This window comes from Nannospalax galili, unplaced genomic scaffold, assembly GCF_000622305.1.
Source record: "Nannospalax galili isolate Female #2095 unplaced genomic scaffold, S.galili_v1.0 scaffold744, whole genome shotgun sequence".
Classification (NCBI taxonomy): domain Eukaryota; kingdom Metazoa; phylum Chordata; class Mammalia; order Rodentia; family Spalacidae; genus Nannospalax; species Nannospalax galili.
Window position 1 is genome coordinate 1,054,775 of NW_008351509.1, and position 21,491 is coordinate 1,076,265.

The window sequence follows — 21,491 nt, forward strand, 5'->3', positions numbered from 1 at the left end:
GTGTGAGACTTTAGTGAAAGTTGTGCTGGATTTAACACTTGACTTGGCTTAACACCAATACAATGAGAGATGCTGTTTAAGTTCAGTGAATTTTAACACTCATTTCTTATGACTGTGATGTCTGAAAAAAAAATGGTTCCTCAAAACAAGTGGAGGACAGAAGGCAGGCTGGTGGCCTGTCTCATCGCTGCACTCCCAACCCCGTCAGGCATTAGCCCCACTCACCAGTTCTGCCAGGATTCCGTTGAAATTGGGCCAGTAAAGAACTATGCTCCAGGGTAAATACAAACTTTAATTTTGAGAAATAGGGAGGAAATACCAATACTCACCGCCTTGAATATTTCTGAATGAGTTTTAAAGCTGTTTTCATGTTTCTTAAGTGTTTATGACAAACTGGGAAAGAAGTGGCATGATCATTCTCATCAACAAAATCAGGTAATATTTCCGAACGTTCATTTTCAAAATGTTTTCTCTACAGATACACAGCTTTGAAAGATGGTTACTTTCTCAACTGCTGTCAAAACATCATTTGTGGAGTTTACCCAGGAGGGGCGCTGGACTGTTTCCTTGGTTTTGAAAATATCTGTCCAGGAGCTTACTCACAGAGCCATCTGCCACTACAATTAAGGACTGACAGATTTGAGGCTTCCCCCACCCCGCCTTTGCACTTATTTTTTGTAAGATACAGTGCCTGTTGTACAGCTCTATTCCCCTACCATGTCACTATAAAGCCGACAGCCCTATGTACATCCCTAGAAACCCCACCCCCACACCACCTCATCTCCTTCTTAACATGGGAAAGAAATGTGTTGGAATGTTGTTTTCAGAATGAGAGCAAAACTTGGAGTGGAGCCAGGGAAAAGCCAGGCAGCAAGGCCCAGGCCAGCTGGTCTCCCCCTCATCATCGCCCCCCCAACCACCACCAGGGAGGAGACACCGTGGGGAGTGGGGAGCAGAGAGGAAGAACCAGGAAAGCAGACCCGCTGCAGCCAGATGTGAGATGTGGAGTGAGGTGCACAGTTCCTGCACCTGTAGGCATGGCAAGGTTTCAGCTGGCCTGTCTTCAAGGTGATGGCAAGAGAGTGGAAATGAGGGTGCCCAGCAGACAGGGCGGCACTCAGGCAGAGGCAGGAGAATCATCATGAGGTTGAGAACAGCCTGATCTATATAGTGAGACCGTCTCAAAAAACAAAAACAAAAGTTAAAAGGAAACAGCAAAATTTTAATATTTACCCAACTAATATAAAAACATCATTTCAGGCTGGGTATGGTGGCGAAGAACTTTAAGCCCAGCACTTGGGAGGCAGAGGCAGGCAGATCTCTGTAAGTTCAAGGCTAGCTTGGTCTACATAGTGAGACCTTGTCTCATAAAAACAAAACAAAACATAAAAACCATTATTTCAATATGCAATCAGCATCACTTCAAAGTATTTTATTCTTTCCTCACATTACATTTTCAGAAGGTGGTTTATTCTTTGTTTACCACATATTCCGAGCCAGATAGATGATCTGCATTCCAAGTACGTGGCAGGCCCTGTGAGGGCAGGACAGGTGCACAGAAACACCATGGTGCACAGGGCAAGTGAAAACTACTGTCATCACTGCAGGGACTCCCAGTAGGTGTGGCTAAAGCAGACGCTGCTCCCCAGGAGTAAACTGACCAGTGCAGCACTTCTGCATGCTGGCACCTACCTGGTTTCAATCCTACAGAGTGACTGGGAGACTGTCTCCACACCATGCTGTTGACGAGCACAGAACCCCATTAAATGCTCAAAGTAAAAAATACACACGTATAAGCCACCAACTGGGAAGAAATATTTTCAAATTAATAATCTGATAAAAGACTGGTATCCAGGGGCTAGAGCGATGGATCAAAGGTCTTAAGAGCATGTTTTGCTCTTCCAGAGAACACAAGTTTGGTTCTGTGTTCATGTTGGAAGGCTCACAACTGCCTGGAACTCCACCTCCAGGGGATCCAACACCCTCTTCAGCACATACGCATGGGGCATACACATGCGCATACACACACACACAATTCAAAAAATCCTTGTATTCAGGTATATTTGGAAACCCAGTAAGAAAATAACCTAATAAAACCCATAAAATGTTTTATAGATGCTGTTCAGAGCAAGTTAAGGATAAGAGACGATGCTACACCAACAGACAGTAGGACCTAAAGCTGCTCCAGGCAGCAACGGGAACACCTGAAGTTTAAGCGAGAGGGCTGACCACTACATGTTGACAGGGACAGAGCAACTGGAACACCTATCATATGATCTAGCAGTTCATTTCCCAGAGACATGAAAACCTTACTTATCCAATATATTAAAAAACAGAAACATCTAAATAATCAACAACAGGTTACTAAACATGGTGAGACAGACCTGAAGTGCACCTTGGAAACAGAAATCCTGGAGGGCATCTCAAAATAGTGACAGCTAATGAAGAAGCCAGACACCCACAAATGAAACAGGATTCTAGAAAATGCAAAGAACATTATAGGAAGACCACAGCTGTCTGGATGTGTAGGCAGTGACAGGTGACAGGGATGAGAGCAAGACTCTGGAGTCTCCACTGGGATCCTGGTGCGTGGCAGACTGGAAGCTAGCAAGCTCTGCGTGTGTTCCTCTACCTTCTCTGTTCTTACGTTCTGTGTTTCTTCTCTAAATCGCTGGATGGTGGGCTTGGAACTACCTGTAGGTTTTACAGTGTTTGCAAGGGCCTACTATCCCAAAGGACACAGGCTTAGACTGTCTTGGTCTGTCAGATCTCAACTCTTGGACTCCTGCAATGAACACTGCCTCTTACCAGTTACCAGTTTCCATCTATGTGGTCAGATCTGTCACGATCCACCTTTACTATTTAGCTTTCCGTGCCCTGTTAACCAAGTGTTATGAATTCTGGGACTACAAAGACACTGCCTCATGCTGACATAGTGATTAGAATGGCTTTTTTCTTCTTATTTCAGCTATCTACCCCATTTGAATTTTCCCTGTGGAGTTACAGCTCAACATTTTCCAAAGAGTTTGACCCAAACTCTTTACACGAAACACCTTACCTGACTATTCAAACATGTCTCTGCAGTGAGCGTTTACCATGTCCTGCAGACCCAGCCACACTGGCATCACAGACACTACTCGGTTCCACAGGTGATTCTTGCTGTTCCTGTACCACAATGCTTCACAGACTTCAGCTTTATAATATAGCACAACATGTTTCAGCAATTTTCTTTCATCTTAAAAAAAATTACAGAAAAAAAGCAAACTTCCCAGAAACTGTGAATTGTAATTATACCCAGTGTCAAGAGAAAATAATCTACATTATAGTTAGGATTTAACAACGCGGAAAATGACCTGAATAAAAAAACGTGATGTGAGTTTTATACCCAGGATTACTCAGTGAAAGCTGATTACAAAACTAAGTGTGGGGGCACCCAACTCAACAACCTCTGCACCAAGAGGAAGGTATCAAATGTAAGAAATTGATTTATAAATAAAGACAAAAAAGGACCTACATAAAGTAAAATAACATACCAGGAAACATAATTACCGAAAAGCTAAACCATAAACAAACTTTGGAAAATATGACCAGGAAGAAAAAAGAAAAAAATATGTATGTAGCATTAACAAAGAAAGTCAGGTGTCGTGGTGCAAATCTGTAATATAACACTGACAACAGAGAGTCAGGTGTGACGGTGCACATCTGTAACATGATACCGACATTCACCAACAAGGAGCCAGGTGTGGTAGTGTAAACCTGTAATATAACACTGATAATGACAAGAAGCCTGGTGTGGTGGTGCATACTTGTAGTGTAACACTAAGGGAGACAGGAAGCCCGGCAGGGTGGTCCATACCTGTAATTTCATCTCAGGAGGCTGATTTGGAAGAGCAAGCAAAACTGTAAAGGCATCTATATAAATATTAAGGTCAACAAGTTTGAAACCCAAGTAAACTACATGCTACACAGATATTAAGTAAACTACCCCAGAACTGGGTGTCTTGTCTAGTGGTCCCAGCTGAGCTCTGTTCAGGTATAACTGGAAGTGGTCATGCTCGAATTCCCACTTAGGTATCTCAGAGAAATGCAGGAACTTACAGAACCTGGTTGGACCTTCATCTGCCAGGTCACTTTCTAGCCACCAAGCCAAGTCTGAACACACTTGTGGCACTCTGGACCAGGCTCAGCCAATGTGGAACGCCTCGCTCTCTGCCTTCTGTGATGAAGGACACCCACTGATATCATTTCCCTTCTATCTCACAGGTAAGAATTGCTATTTCTGAACCTTTAGGTTTCTCCATGTCACTCCACACCCTATCAGTACACTAGTATAAAATCACTACCCAGAGCCATGGTTTGCTGTCAGGGCCAGCTGCTCACACAGGATGCTGTCAGGAGAGCAGACAGGTCTGGCTGGTCACTGCTTATGACTCAAAGTCTCAATATTACCAGCTGTCAGGTGGCCCCAGAACTCCAGCTGACCCATACCAGAAGTGATAAGCAAGGGAGGCCAGGCCATCCAGAGCAGGTAGTACCTTGAGACCCCAAGTGACTCACTGTTATGTGATCATGATGTCTAATGCTCTTCTAACAAGTGTCACTTGGATGGTGGCTATACCCTTTGGTCTTGTGTTTTAATGTCTTGAGAGCATATTTCTGCACAGTGACTTGAGACCCATGATACCATGTACCCACTGGTGACGAGCAGGCAAGGGAAAGCTGGCACTTCCTTTCCTTTCTCCTAGTAGTCCAGGCCACAGGGTAAGGGAGGTGGCAATGTCCACCAAGGACAAGGATACCATGCCTTTGACCCAGGCCAGAGGCATCCTCTACTTCAGGAAGGTAAGGTTTGGGTTACACAAGGTGAGGTTTGTGGGCTGCCCAGGGCCACACACCTTACAGGCACACCACATATTAGGCACCCACCCAAGCCTGGGTCTCTCACCTGTACTGTGTATGAGCCAACTGATGCTTTCTGCAGAGGCATGCCCCAGACCCTGTGGGGCTCTGTCTCTAGAAATCTTGCCCAGCTGCCACATGCTCCCCAGCAGCCCAGACTGCCAGGCCAATCACTTGGCATGATGGACCTGTTCAGACTTCTCTCTACAGATAGCAGGACTAACCTGATTGCCAAGGACTCCCAAGCTCCAATGGAGTTTTATCCCTAAAGCCAGCAAGCATTTTCCAGAGTGGTTTCTGCTGAGGATTAACCTGGAGCAATGCAGGAGCCAGGCCTGGGGGCACATGGATGGCCGCACACCTGCCTATCTTTAATACTAGCACTCAGATCGAGGCAGGTGGATCTCTGTGAGATCTGCCTGCACAGGGAGTTCCAGTCCAGTCAGGACTACATAGTAAGACTGTCTCAAAAAAACAAAACAAAACAAAAAGACAAAAAGCAGGATCCATGGCCAAAGACACTGGGGGAGTTCACTTGGAAACAGACCACATACCAGGATTTCAGGGAAGTCCTGCAACAGGGAAACTTGGTTCAAACTTTTGGTTTTATGGGCTTTTTTTAGGGGGGGGGGGTGCAGGAACTCATGTGGCCCAAGCTGGTTTCAAACTCCCAGTTTGGCCAAGGATGACCTTAAACTCCTGCTCCTCCTACCTCCACCCCCAAGTGCTGAGTTCCAGGCATACACCAGAACACCTGGCTTTGAGTTTGTGCAACTTTAAGCTAAAACTAAATGAAAGCTATGTACTAAGAACGTTCATTTCAGTGATGCCAGGACCTTCCGGTGCCCTGGAACTTTAAAGGCAGTCAGATGTGTCATCAGCTGGCAGAAGAGACAGCATGCAGCATTGTGCACTGGAGACCCTTCTGCGACTGAACTGCAAGTGGCACTCAGTCTCATTTCTGGACTTCACAAATCATATACTTCATGCATGCACTGTAGCACATTAAACCAAAATCTACCAATCCCCACCCCAAACCCAGGAAATGAACAGTTTCTTCACAGGCTATTCAAGAAATAAACGATACATGTGAAAGATAATTGTTTTTAATTTTCTACTTTCTCACTTATGCAACATAAAAAAGGCATATTTATGTGACCTGATATGACATTTTTACAAAAAAACAGTTCCCTCTAACATCTGGCCAGTAGTATATAAATATTCACAATGAAAAAATAGGCAAGGAAAAAAGAAATTTCATTATCCAAGTTAACTTCTTTCCAATGCTTACCAGAATTTTGAAAATAAAACACTTCATCTGCCTTCGCCTCTCTCATATTCACACTGTTCAGCTGGCTGCCTTCAGCCGGGCTGCCCTGGTTAAGGACATTTCTGTTCCCTATCACTCCGACTGTTTTTGTACTGTTCTAACAAGTTATTTGAAATAAACCAAATATAAAAATGTAAACTTTAGAAGAGAAAAAAACGTGTGAAGGAATACACGGATAATTTCCTCACGCGGGCTAGTATTTTAGAACATTAAAACCGAAACAACTGCTCTGGTGTATTTTCTTAGTAAGGACCTGTTTCAATTTAACTTGATCATGGTAATAAAAGCTGCCTCTTAAGAGGATGTTAAAAAAATAGCAATGACATTGCCATCTTAATTTCTGAACACACCACTGTCCTAAGATTTTGCTAAAAGAAACAGGGTTTTGTTTAAGTGACACTATACCATGGAGATCTTAGGACACCCTGACACATCACAGTGTCCTTCAACTATGAAGACTTAAGAGTGGGTGAGCCAGCCTGTTGAATTTAGTGACATCACACTCAATCCAGTGTGTAACGAGACTATTTCCATGAGACACGGTGCTGGAACACTGTGGCCTGTGTGCAGACAGGGGCCTCCTGCAGCTCCCCAGCTGCCTGGAGGGTCTGGGCTTGAGCATCTGGGCTTGAGTGGGCATCTAATAACCCAGGCTCCAAGGGAGGACCCCCCCACACTTCACGTGTGGGAACTACGCCGCCCCCTGGTGCCCAGAGAAACACGGAGCCTGGGCTCTCTGGCTTTGTAATGTTCATTGAAGTCCAACCTGAAGCTGAGAAATCGAAGACTTTCATCAGAGCTGGTCGTCAGCAACACCAGAAACTGCTGCACAACACCCTAAGATGAAACCACACGACAGTCAGTCAGAAAGGCTGGCCATGCATGGCCCCTCCCTATGCTGTTACATCAACAAGCCTCTAACAGAAATGGCACACATCAAGCTCTGGCATTTGCTTGGCCTGTGCCGCTCCCACCAGGAGCTACAGTTCATACAGATACAGTCAGTGCACATAGCATAAAAGCAACTAACCACCTGATATCCCCTCTGCAGCTCCCACCAGGAGCTACAGTTCATACAGATACAAACAGTCAGTGCACATAGCATAAAAGCAACTAACCACCTGATATCCCCTCTGCCCTTACACTCTACAAGAATAACTACAGTAGTGCATGCTAAAAAATATGCAAGAAAAGAAATTTCATTATCCAAGTTGACTTCTTTCTAATGCTTATCAAAATTTTGAAAATAAAACACTTCATCCACCTTTACATCTCTTGTATTCGCAGTTCAACTATGACTGAACAGTGCACATGTACAAAGTAATAGATTTGGTTGTTATGAATTTATAGCTTAAAGTTTTATATTTTCATTCTCATACGGCTTAGGAATGTACACTTCATCAGCAATTTGACAGGAAAAACAGGTCCCTTACTTCGGCTCCACACCACTGTGAAAAGCAGCCTTTCTGGTAGGTGGCACGCTTACTCCAACGTTAACACAGCAAAGTCACTGTGACTATTCATGGCTTAGTTTCTCAGCAAGCCTGCAACTCTGCCCCACCAACCACAGCAAGGGTATGTCACAGGTCCCCAGGGCCCCATCCTGGCTACACAGCTGCCCTGAGGGGAGCCCCAGCTCCCTGGAGACTCTATCCTGGGTGCTGCTCAGGTGACAAGGCAGAGCCAAGCTGCCTTGGTCATTTCTAACCCTTTGAAAGCAACCACCAGTCACATAAGAGGGTGCAGTGGCTTGTACTTAATACACACCTGGTAGAAATGTGTCAATATTCTCAACTGTGAGCACATTTTTGGTATAGAGTCTTGGAATTCTCGGATTCTCCTGTTTTCCTCCTCTTCCTCTGCTGCTGTCACGCCCCACTGGCCCTGAAAAATTAGAAGTAGCAAGTTCAACTTGCAGGTGCCCCTTGTTTCTAACAACAGCATCTTATGTTATACTATGCAATCCATTCCCACTAACCAATCTCCTGTGACTACGAACAGTGTAATGGGTAGTCCTGTTTCGTCACTCTGCATTTACTTCTTACTCAGAAAACAGACACAAATGAACTAATCAACTTTTTGCACTGCCTTGGCTCTAGAGGAAACACTTCTGACAATTTTGCTTAGAGTGAGGTATTTTTTTCCTAGAGATATATCCATCCACCTTTATTTTAAAACATTATTTTCAGTCAGGCATGTGTGATAGTCCACATCTGTAATCCCAATGCTTGGAAGAATGAGGCAGAAGAATGGTTAAGTTCCAGTAGTGAGACCTCTCATAAATCCTGATCTTGGTAAGTTACTCTGTTCCCCTGCTAGGATTTATCATTGACACTTTATCTGTTTTTCCCACTGATATTCAAAACTCAGATCTGTTCTGAGTTTCGGTATCAGCAATGGGATGCTTCACACTGTCTGGTAATAGCCCCTCCCATGGCTTGGAGTGGCTATGGAGCAGAGCATGGAGCTGGCCACTAGGAGGTTTCTGGGCAGGGCCAGTGTTATTCTCTGTTGGCAGAGCCTTCAGTAACCTCAGCTGTCATTTGGCTGAGGATTTCCACTCCCTTCTGGGGTCCACTTGGAAATCCATAGATTAGTTTCCTTCATGACTGTCAATTTATTTCCACAGACCTAAGCAACATGGGTATTTTTTCTCTCTTACTTTCCATGTGTGCTTTCCTCACTCATTAGCCATTAGACCAGTTAATAGATTACTGCACCCACTACCCTCCAACCATCCAGGTCCATCTCATGAGGTTTCAGACAGAAACAAGGACTATATCAGGAACTGGGATATTTTATCATAGCATAGAAAAGAAAAGTAAGACAAGACCTGGTACCAAGAATGGTGTCATTGCTATGGAAAAAAAAAAAACAAAAAACAAAAAAAAAAACCCTTCCCATGTGGCTTCTAGACCTTTGGATCTGTTTTGTGGGAGGAATGTAGAAGAGTTTGGAACTTTAGGCTAGAAAAGCCAGTGAATGCTGGGAGCAAAGCTTCATGGGCCATTGTAGTGGGAGCTTGGAAGAGTGTAAAGCTAAGAAAAATGTGGACAGTGGACACCTGGCTTATGAGGTTTCAGAGGAGAACAAGGGCTGTATTGGGAATTGGTCTTGGGCTATTCATGTGATATTTTGGCCAAGAGTCTGGCTTCATTCTGTCTGTGTCCTGAGAACTTGAGTGAAGTTGAATTTAAAGATAATAGATTAATTTGAAAGAAAGGTGTGTGGGCAAGCTAGAAGTTTCTGAACGAGGAGAATGCAGACAGGAAAGCAGCTGTAACTGCTACAGAGACCAGCACCACTAAAGAGAAACCTGGCACCTGAACTGACTGGGACAACAGCAAAGTGTTTCCTCAGGGTCAGTCCACAGATACAGCTGAGGTTTGGGGAGTTTGGGGGTCGGGTGCAGGCTACATCTCCAGCTGGTGATAGTGTCTATGTGCTGCTGGTTTTGAAGGCATGAAAGATGAAAGAATGAAGGGGTCACGGAGAGCAGCTGAGGCCAGGCACTGTGTGGCAGGGTTGAATCCCTGCAGAGATGCCCTCAGAGGCCATTAAGCAAAGCTGTAAAGATGAAGCCTAAGCTGCCATGGAGACTTCAGAATGTTGGGGACCCAGATGGGGACATAAGCTAAGGAAGGTTATGGGAAGGAGTGGAGCTGGCCTAAGCCAAAGAGAGAAGCTGTTGCCACAAGAGCAGAGCTGAAGGAGTGGAGCCGACCGAACCCTCTGGAGCCCAGCCAGTCTCATCATGAGCCTCAGATGATGGACAAAGAGCTGCAGAATTTGTTATTTGCCCTGCTGGATTTGGGGTTTTGGAAACAGACATTTTTATTTTGTGCCATTATATTTCGGAAGTTTATAACTTGTAGGTTTTATAGGAGTTCACAGTTTATTAGAGACTGGACTTTCGAAGTGTTGAAATTTCTAAAGACTAGGGGAATTTTTAAAGTTGGACTTTATTTTTCATTATAAGATAAATACAAAATTTGGGGGACAAAGAGTGGAAGGTTATGGCTTAAAGTGATGTATTTAGAGTGCCAGGCTGACACACTTTTGAATCACTTGTGAGAGTGTCAATGACTGTCTAGATTAGGCTGGCCTGTGGGCATGACTGTGAGGGCTTCTCTTAATTGGGTTAACTGAGGTGGGAAGACTGACCCTGAACATGGGCATCGTGTTTTGTTTGATGGGTCATTACTGCTGAAAAGGAGAGAGAGCTGAACATAAGCATGCATCTTTCTTTGCTCTTTGTTCCTAACTGTGGATGTGATGTGACCAGCTCCCTCAAGTCACTGTGAAGGGCTGTAAACCTGGAACCAGAACCATGAGCTGAAATAAACCAATTCTCCCCTAGTTGCTTTTGTCAAGGTATTTTGTCACAGCAACTGGAAAAGAAACTAAGAAAGTCAGTATCCTCAGGGGACTGGTTCCAGGACCTTTGATGGAGTCCCAAAAATCCACAAATGTCAAGTCATCTATATCCCTTATATGCAAAAGCTACTACAGTCATCTATCTACCTGTGTTAGACCATCTTTAGATCATTTGCTATCTGATATGGTGCTAATGCTATGCAAATAGCAGTTACACTGTATTTTTCAGGGAAAAACGATAAGAAAAAGTCTGCACATGTTGAGTAGAATGCAATTTTTCTCCCCAAAGAGTTCTGAAACATAGTATGTTGAACCCAGAAACACAGTAGGACACGGGAGAATGGGGGACAATGGAGTACAATCTCAATTATAAATGTATATCCTTAAATCTGCTCTTCAATTGTCTTTATACTAGGCCTTATTCCCACTTACATTTCATAAATGATTTACAAAGTTCCACCCCAAGAACAAAGGAAATCAAAACTCCTAGAATTATAACTTGGACAGGTGGATCTCTGTCAACTCTTTCTCCAGTACAGACATTCCTCTGGCTAGCACCTCTGCTTTCTCTCAGAAGTCCACATGCCTTCTCATAAATGTTCTAAGGTCTGGGGCCATGTGGTCTCTGCTGCAGCTATTCAGCTGCGGGGTCTCAGCACATAGGCCATGGCGTGGAAAATATTCTTAGCATTTCACCAATGAGTAAAATGCTTCCACACAAATCTTTAACCAGATTTTCCTTGATTTTCACTGATTTTTTTGTTTCCCCTTTACTTTATAAAAGTGAGTTACAATACTTTTGTAAGACCAATACAAAGATTTCTGTATTGGAATAATTTCAAACATTCTTTAACATATTTTTCATCGATAAGCCACAGTTTGGTAAGACCCTGGAGCTTCACAACCATTTTCTTGAGAGAGAAGACACAGACCAGCAAGAATGAAGCAACTCTGTCTGCCCTAAGCTGACAGCACAGCATATGAGGTCGCCACTTCCTGCATAGGACAACGTGGAATCTGAACACACTTACCTAGGGGCAGATTCTCGGGGAGGTGTAAACAGTAGAGGATTTTATGCCCCACCCCCAAACTATCTCTGGTGATGGTACCAGGATCTTATTCTAAGACAGCTGAGTACAGGGGTGTGTGCACAGGTGTGGGTGTCAGAGACAGCAGGAACTAAGTATGCTAATGTTAGGAACCAAGAGTGTCAATGTATAAAATGCACTTTTTAAAAACTGAAGGAAGTAAAAGCCCTTCAATCCTAAATTTGAATTGGAAATATCATAATAACTGAAGGGGTTTTGAGAAGAAAAGTGGGAAGAGAGCAGAGAGGAGCCATGAATTGAAGGAGGAAGGACCTCTGGGACTCCTCCGCCTAACAGCAGCGTGACAGAACCAGGAAACCAACCTCCACGGCAACATCCTTCAGGATTCTAAAATCCTTTAGGAGTCAATTCTCACTCTCTTCACAAACTCAGTGGACCCTACATCTAAATGGCAGCCTTAAAAATTATTTTACCTTTTGAAAAAATTTTTTAAATATTTTATTTTTTATTTTATGTGTATGAGTGTTATGCCTGCATGTAGGTAAGTGCACCCATGTCATGCAACACCCGTGGAGGACAGAAGAGGCTGTCGGATCCCCTGGAAATGGAGTTACAGACTGGTTAGCTGCCATGTGGGTACTGGGATTTGAACCTGGGTCTTCTGTAAGAATAGTCAGTGTTCTTAACCACTGAGCCATCTCTCCAGTCCTATTTTACCTTTTGAATCTAAATGATTTTGCAGGTGGTTTCAGTTTGACACCTCTTCCCAGACTCTGAAGGGCATGTGAGTGATACACACCAAATAAGCCTGCACTCGCCATGTGGCTGTGTCCCCTCTGCTGCTGCTGGTCCGCTGCCATGCACACAACTAGACACCTTGTCACTGCCAGAATGATAAACTCCTAAAGGCTGGTTTTCTATAGGTTTTTATAGAGTTTAACACTTTTCTAGAAGGACAGCTTCCAAAAACAGGCAGTTGAATGGCAGTGGTTAACATTTATTACACTAACTCAACACTAGGTAAGTACCATGTACTGTCGCCTATGAAAACGTGCACTGAGACTGTCACACTAACTTTACAAGCCATGTCACAGATGACAACTTTACCAAAAGCACAGACAGTAAGCTAGAGCTAGAAACCCCTTGTCTGTCCCCTAGTCACCACAGGGCCGCTCAGCATGGATCAGGAGATTATGTGCACAAACTCCATTGCTCTTCAGAATTACCCACAAACCCGTCTATAGCCATGAGACAACCCAGCAGCACCTAAAGGACATGTACTCTTGCTTCCAAAACACCTACACTCAGCTCCTGTGCAAGGGGCTGCCAGGCCTGTCACATAGCTTCACCGAAACAATAATAGTGGAACTAACCAAACCACTGACTGAACAACCTGGCTTTGATCATTCCAAGACTACGCATCTAGAAAGAGCAGGAGACAGAGCAGATCACAGCAAGAAGAAACTCCATGCTCAGCCAAACTTATCTGAGGAATCTCCTGAATTCTAGGCCACTGAGAACACATACTGACAACCTCACTGAACTATCCTGAAGAGATCTATCTGGCTCTTACATCTGTGAAATGAGTCACAGTCACTTGAGTCTGATCCCTGAGCTTCAAGTCAGAGTGACATAGCAGGGCTAGCCAGAACAGACGGTGACACGTGAACTGCACTTGGGACCCTGAGAACACTGTTATCCTTTATGTTCTAACACGTGATGGCGACAGCCAATGGACCTTTGACCTTAGAAGCCTGGGACCCCAAAGTAAACGTGCAACATAGCCCTGGAGAGTATGGAGCTGCAGCAGGAAAGCACTTGGCCACCGCCTGTGGTAACTGGCAAGAGCTGATAAAGTGCTGGTGTAAAAGCCATACCTCGACCTCATGCTGTTTCTTCTTCTCTTCAAACTGTAGTCGCCTCTGTAATTCTTCCAGAGCAGCTCTGTAGATGGCATCTTGAGCATTCTGAAGCTCAATAATTTGATCAAACACAGCTCTAAGTTGGTTTAAAAGTACCTGAAAAATGCAGAAAGTAATGCTGAACTTAAGGGTCCATACGTAGACTCTCTGGTCATTAAGCATATCCAGGTGAACAAATCGCCCAAGATGTACCACAGAACTTACAGAGCTTACAGTTGTATTAACCCACACATGAGCTCCCCCTGCCATATCGAAATGATCCTCACTGAAAAGGAACACATTGTTCCTAAGCCTGAAGAGGAAGGTACACAAAAGAAAAAGACATCCCAGAAGAAACTAAAGAAACAAAAACTTACGGCATGAGAATAAACTGAGCATAAAATAAAAGCAGATAAAAGTAAAAAAAAAAAAAAGCACCTGAAAAGACAGCCATTTTTTAAATGAACAGGAACATTCTAATCAGAAAAGGGTAAAAAGGTACTATACTTGTGGTTTGGGGGCACTTCGTCTCCTCAGAATTCGGAAATTTCGTCCCCAGTGTTAACTATGTTGGAGGAGTGGGGACTAGAGAGCAATTGGGTCACAAGGCCTCCACCCTCACAAAAGGAAAACTCTGCTCTCTAGTAGCTGGTACACTCTCCCAGGACTGAGTTGTCCTAAAGCAGGCCGTCCACTTGCTCTGCTCTCCTGCATGGCCAGGACACAACACACTGATCATGTGCACCACTCCCGCACACAGGCACACTGCCCTTCAGCTTTGCAGCCAAGTTATGATGCTGCACAATTCCTCACCAGAAGCTAAGCAGATGCTGGAGCCGTAATTCTGACTTCCAGCCTCCAGGACGATGAGTCAAAATAAATCTCTATTTTAAAAAAATATTTTATTATTTTTAATTTATGTTTATGTGTGTATTGCCTGCGTGCAGGTAAATGCACCCGTGTCGTGCAATGCCTGCAGAGGTCAGAAGAGGCTGTCGGATCCCCTGGGACTGGAGTTACGGACAGTTGTTAGTTGCCATGTGGGTGCTGAGATTCAAACCCAGGTCTTCTGCAAGAACAACCAGGGTTCTTAACTGCTCAGCTATCTCCCCAGTCCCCGTCTATTTTTTTTTTAAATCACCCAGGCTTGGGTACTCAGTTATAGTCACAAAAATGAGCTGAAAGACTGTAGCAACAGCAAGTGCTGTGCACTACACTGCTGATATGTCCCAGAATAGGGGAGCTACAGGAAAAAAACACTAGCAGAAAACCTGAGGCCATGGGAATGCTTATGGCTCACTTATACGCACTTAAGTCATCAAATGTACCTAGTCATGTACTTCATGAAGGTTAAAGGAGAAAATACCATTATCCCTAGACTATGAAAATGATTTTTTTGGTCTTTTTGAGACAGGGTCTTCCTGTAGCCCCAGCTAGCCTGGAACTCACTATGTAGACCAGGCTGGCCCAGATCTGCCTGCCTCTGCCTCCCAAGTGCTGGGATTAAAGGTGTGCGCCACCATGCCCGGCTAGACTACAAAAATGAAAAAGCAGGATGAGGTATGGCTCAGTAGTAGAGCACTTGTCTAGGACACAAAGGCCCTAGGATGGAATCTCAGTACAAGGAAGGAGGGAAGCAGTCTAAGATTGGGATTTCTTCACACTATTCTTCAGGACCTTTGTACTTGCCACCACTTGGTCTGGTGTTATATCCTGCCACATCATACAACATCTTTGACAAACTCTCTTCTAAACTCTGTAAAGGTACACACCATTGCTCGCCACCATGTTCACATACATGTGAGGCATGTTAAGAGCTCATTCTTATTTCACAAGTACCCCATTCAAAAGTACCCCAAACATCAAACTTGAGAAGCCTGCCTCAATTATCACCAATGTGGCTGCACCTGGCAATTTTCAAACTGTTCAGTTTGATGGGGACCCAAGAAGAGAAGCTTCCAATTTCAGTCTTGGCTTGCAGGAGGGAGCCTTACCCTGGAGTCACTGTCTAGGAGACAGCGGGAGGTGATGGTATCCAGGAATGCTTCATGAGCTGCAATGATGTGGTCTAAGTCCTGGGCCTGCTGGACTCTGTTCCAAAGCTCATCCCAAGAACACTCAAGCACCTGAAACAACAATTTGAGACTTTTGGAGGGGCTGTGTTCTTCCCCAGGAAGCATCTTTCACACTGCTCAACTACACTCAACAGGACAGAAAGGTCAGTGTACCTCAAAGGTGATGTAATATTGCATCTGGTGAATGAAGTGCACCATCTCAGAGGCCAGGATGTGACACTGATGCAAGACCCCAGAGAACTCTGCAAGAGAGCAAAGGTGTCATCAGTGGAGGGGAGCCATTAGGTGAAAGTACAGACCTCTCACTTCTCTACCTGTCATCATCTACCTCTAACAGTCACAAGCTTTATTCCAGACCCTTGAGCAGGAGATAAGCTCTCCACCAACTCCCCTGCACTTTACTTAAAAAAGAACCTGGCTAACCAAAATCAAGGAGGCACATATTATAAAGATAAAGCCCTGGGGAGGAAGAGCATAAAGCAACATACAATTGTTTAAAAGATAAGAACAGGGCTTGGGAATATGGCTCAGTGCAAGAGCACTTGCTTTACAAGCATTCAAGCCTGAATTCATATCCCCAGTACTCATAAAAAGGAGTTGGACATGGTTGTGCCCATCTATAACCCCAGAGCTAGAGAGGCAGAGACAAGGATCACTGGGCCTGATGGTCACCAGCCTAGCTGAAAAACAGTGATCTTGAGATTCAAGGAGAGAGTGTATCTCATCTCAAGGGAGGAAGGCACAGAGTAACAGAAGAGGACCTCTTCCTCTGGTCTCCATGCAGGCTCGGGTGCACACGGGCCGCACTCACACCACACACACTGCCAAGCATAAAAGTTTTGTTTTTTAACTACTTATTTGTTTTTGAAAAGGGTCTTCCTGTAGCCCCAGGTGAATCACAGAGATTCACCTGCTTCTGCGTCCCAAGTACTGAGACCTCAAGGCATGTACCATCACACCTGGCCAAAGCTTTATTTTATAAAGATGAACGTCATGCATAAAAATAAGCTTTATTTTATGGATTCTCTGTAACTGGTCCATCCACCATGCGAGGAACAGGTATCCCCTCCTCCCCCCATTTGGAATCCATAATTATGTATATAGTTGCTGTGTAGCAATTTCCTCTGAATTGAAATCACCCCTCCTGGGGATGGAGGAGGCTCAGGAGACTGGGGCATAAACAAAAACCCCAGTCTAGAAAGATGAAAGCACAGGCCAGGATTCACAAGCTCCTCCAAGGCCATATGAGCAGTCAACAACTGCAGGGGAGAGCAGACTCCAAACTTTCAAGCTGCCTGCAAGTCTGTAGGCGATGTAGAGAGTTCCAGGAACGCAGCTTTTGTGAGTTGTCGCCCAAGGCTGGCCTGGGCTTTTTCAGAGAGGCAGCTGCCCTTGAGTCACCCATGCTCCTGAGTAACCCCTCACCAATACTCCCATAAGTAACGCCAATAAACTCATCGTTTTGCACTTTGGTAGAACTGTTACTTTAGTCTGTAGCTGGTCTTATCTGTTTACATCTCCCTAGGAAAAGTCCCACAAGGGTAAACACGCATCAGACGAGCAGACTCACCTCCCAGTTCACTTGAAGACCTGGAGTGAAGAATGTGCTTTTCTCTGCTAACGCTAGGCTATCTAACCATCCAGGCCTATTCAATTAGACTTCAGTTTCCAAGTTGAGGGTAATGTGCTGTCTGAGGGATGCTGAGCTGTGCATAGCTCAGTAAGCCTCAAGAAAGATCTCCCTCTGCAAATCTACTCTGGGTTTTGAGTAGGCAAGAACTGCGCATCTCCTACCAAAGCTACTGGATGGTGAATGTTCGGGGGTATTCCCTGGAGCACAGCTGTACACACTAAAACACCCCACATGCACTTGGGGCACACTCACTGCTTCTCACGATCTTTCACTCAATTTGATGTCCCTGTGGTATGGCAGTCACTGAAACAGAGGGCATCATTTGTGGAGGACTTTCTTGTGCTGTATAATTTCACTGTGAGAAACAGCCCACTGTCTACTACTGTCCTTGCTCAGGACTCTCCCACACCTCTAACTTCTCTGACTTAAACCCTGGGTCACAACAAACCCATGTCTGAAGTGCACTGCTACACACACATGCACACATTAAGCACCACTACACCCTTCCTTCCCAGCCTCCACAGACAAGGGCTTGTTCCTAGTCACCTTCCAGGCAGCTCTGTGAAATGCATCTCAGGAAAATACTCTGTACTGTTCTTTCCGGTCTGTTCCAGGTCTCCACAGACACTGTGGCATCAAACTAGCAATCAATTCAACTCTTTCCTCACCATGCAGGTTTTCAGTAGTACCTATTTCTGCTAATATTTTTCACATTCACTTTTGAGCCAGAGATTTTTCTCTGGCTTTTAGTAACTCTGGAAGAGTTTGAGAAAGGTGATTAAGCCACATTGTTACAATCTCTGAAGTTCCTGAATGCACAATTTGTCTACTACTGATGAATATTAGATTCCTTAATGTTGCCACATTTGGAAACAAAAAAGAAATTGAGTCCAGTATGGTAGCATACACTTGTAAGCCAGCACTTGGCAGGCAGGGGCTGCAGGATCGCCCCCAAGTTCAAGGACAGTCTGGTCTAAACAACAGCAACTGAGTCACAAACACCACGCTGCCACCACCATACACATATGAAAAAAGCATCACCACTGTGCAACCAAATCTCCTGATACTCTGCCGTGGATGGGCCTCCAAGCAGCAGATGCCCTTTGGCTCTCTTACTCTGAAACATCCTCTTAGCTATTATCAGCCACAATTCCACTGCTTGACATCAAATTCTCATGTGCAGGAAGCAAAGCAGCCATGAGATGAGAGATGCTGTGCCTTCTTCCAATAGCTCTGCACCCAATTCTACACTGCACTTCAGTCTATGCTCCTCCTCTAACTGCAGTCCATCCTCTCTCTCCTCAGCCCCCCTTCTGCATCTTAGTCCATCTCCTCCAAAGCCAATCATCTCTGCACCTCAGCCATGACCTCCTTTAGCTACCCCACGCTAGTGCACTGAGTCCATGCTGAAACCAGACCGTGCCACCCTGTCCAGAGTGCTGCACACTCATCATCTGCACCTAGAGTGTCACTAAGCTACCCCATGTGTCAGGGAACAACACAAAACCCCTTCTATCTTACTCATGTGCCGAGGTACAGTAGGGAGGCCTTCTCTAATCCCATCTGTCACAGGTTTCCTTCCTTCTACCCTCCCCCATGTGCTGAGGTACAGTGGGAAGCTTTCTCTCATCCCATCTGTCATAGGCCTCCTTCCTTCTACCCCCTTGTGTTAAGGTGCCTCCCCAAGGTATGTCTCCCAATAGGCAGTATGCTTCCTGTTCATGGGAGCAGCATGTCTGTTCATCAACCACTGGAGCCAGCAGACCTTCAAAAGTACTGCCTTAGAGCGTGAGAGAGCTAGACTTGTAGAGCTGACGCAGGCTATCTGCACTTACCTTCACCCCATACTCAAATTCCCATCCTTCCCAGAAGGCCTCCATGATCAGGGCCACAAGGACAAGTAACAGAGTCTTCCTTCACAGTCTTCACTACAACCTGCTGATTCTTTTTATTTTTCTTTCTAGAAAAACCCATCATCTCATCTAGTGAAAGAATATTCTTCTAAGATGGGGCCTGACAGTGAGGTCAGTGCCTCCTGAAAAATGAAACTCAGGACACAGCCCTGCCAGACAGGTCTGAAACCTATAACCCTGCAAGGCTACCCTTCCTGGCCAAGCAGTCAACAAACATACTGCACTGGGGACTGCTGTGAGGCTCTGAGGTGTGTGAACTCGATTCAACGGCTCAAAGTACAACTAGTACTTAATACCCCGAGACGCTCTACCCAGTACCCTGAAAACACACACAAAATACATGCTTAAATGTGTTTTACTGCTTGGCCCACAAAAAAATTCACGAATTGTAAGAATCACCTCGGTATAATACTGGCACTGAGGTCCAAAAAACACTAAGTACACCCTGCTAGGTTAACACCTATAGTTTGTTTTTTTTTTCTTTTTAATTTTATGTATATCCATGTATTGCTTGCATATATGTAAATACACCCATGTTGTGCAATGTCTGCAGAGGACAGAAGAAGTCATCAGATCCCCTGGAACTGGAGTTATGGACAGTTGTTAGCTGCCATGTGGGTGCTAGGATTCGAATCTGGGTCTTCTGCAAGAACAGTTAGTGTTCTTAACCATTGAGCCATCTCTCCAACCCCAACACCTACGGTTTTATACACAAAGATAAAAATGCCCATTATGGGGCCAGGTGGTGGCACACTCCTTTAATACCAGCACTAGTGAGGCAGAGGCAGGCAGATCTCTGTGAGAATGAGACCAGCCTGATCTACATTAGCAAGTTCTAGGAAAGATGGGAAACCAAAAAAAGAAAGAACACCCATTACTTGCAAAGGACCTGGGCTCAGTTCCCATCACCCACAAGGTGGTTCACAACCATTTATAAGTTCCAATGTCTCTGTGCACACCAGGCATACACATCTAGTGTACATACATGGAGGCAAGCATTCCTATACATAAAGTAAAAATAAATGGATCTTTTTTTTTCAATTTTTTTTTTTACTTTTTCTTTTTTTTTTTTAGAAGCATTTCATTACAGCTTTAACATACTCAATAACAGTTTCCAGAGCAAAGATACATCTCTTTCAAAAGTGGCTACAAAATTTTTAGGTTCACTGTTAAATTAATACTTATACAATATTGAACTCAGTATAAGACCTGTAAGACATAAAATTGAATCAGTTTTTAACCTTTAAAAAAGATCTCCATTTCATTTTAAAAATACAGTTTCTTACAGAAAGACTCATTGTTTTTGACCAGCAGACCCCAATCTTATCTAGAGGAATACTGATAACTGATTGCTGCTGGATGAGGAACAGCTGACCTTCTTAAAACAAAGACCTCTAGATAGGCTGATTAGATTCACCAGATGGACAAGCAGTGGGGAATAGCTGGGGGTGCCGCTATCAAACCAATTTATTTTTACTCTTAAGGTTGTTTGAGGATCTGGTCCTCAGGGGTCACATGGGCTTGGGAGAAGCCCTGGCTCCTTTCTTTTACCAGTTCCGCCTATGTGAAGATAAGCCAAAGGTCCTGCTTGACCATGGCTGGCTTCACTTGGAAGCATGGAGGAAATGAATCTTCTGTGTTGACCCTTCTCTTTGTAGACTGGACACTGGTTCAAGTCCATCTCGTGGGGTCTCTATGACCTACTTGATCAAGAGGACAGGTGACCCACCACAATTACAGGACATTTTGAGAGATGGAACTAGTCGACCTAGGAGAGCAAGGAGCAAAAACTGTCCTTTATGTCCCTCTGACCAAATCAGTATAGGCCTCAAAGTATGTCTGTTAAACATCTAAGAAAGTTAGGTCCACCAGTCTGATACTTTTAATTACCATGTGCCATGTAGATAAATCTTGGGCAAAGACCAACTATTCTCAGATAAACCTTGCCTAGACATATATTTCTTGATCTGGTATGTATAATTTGTCAGTAGGTTGTTGGACTAATATGATTCCCTCCTGTTTTTAAAACTAGCTAGGCATTATTTATCTCTCGCATTGTCTAACCCCTCCATCACAGTTTCCCCAATTAAGGTACCCCCATTTCCCCCTTTCTCCCTTAATAAGACGCTTCTCCTACAGTCCTACCTCTCTTATGCGCCTTTCCCTTTATCCCCTAGGTTCCTTGTATACACTTCCCTCCCCTCTCCCTTAAACTAACCCAATTTTTATCCATATCTCCCTTATTAAAACCTGTTTCCTACTGTTCTCTTTCAGATTCTTTCTTTACGTTTACCTCCCTGGTTCCTTACCCTTG

The 21,491-nt window shown here is 44.4% G+C and overlaps 1 protein-coding gene across 1 annotated transcript in view; it reads right to left on the reverse strand.

The window, feature by feature from the left end:
• Nucleotides 1-5,989: 5,989 nt before the first annotated feature.
• Nucleotides 5,990-21,491, reverse strand: part of Tubgcp3 (tubulin gamma complex associated protein 3) — a 72,724-nt gene continuing 57,222 nt past the window's right edge. Inside the window, exons 18-22 of the mRNA XM_008848404.2 lie at nucleotides 15,785-15,873; nucleotides 15,551-15,682; nucleotides 13,533-13,673; nucleotides 7,997-8,113; nucleotides 5,990-7,066 (exon numbers count right to left, since the gene is read on the reverse strand). Of these exons, the coding sequence (XP_008846626.1) occupies nucleotides 6,908-7,066; nucleotides 7,997-8,113; nucleotides 13,533-13,673; nucleotides 15,551-15,682; nucleotides 15,785-15,873 (638 nt within the window). The 3' untranslated portion in view covers nucleotides 5,990-6,907. The remainder of the gene's footprint in view (nucleotides 7,067-7,996; nucleotides 8,114-13,532; nucleotides 13,674-15,550; nucleotides 15,683-15,784; nucleotides 15,874-21,491) is intronic.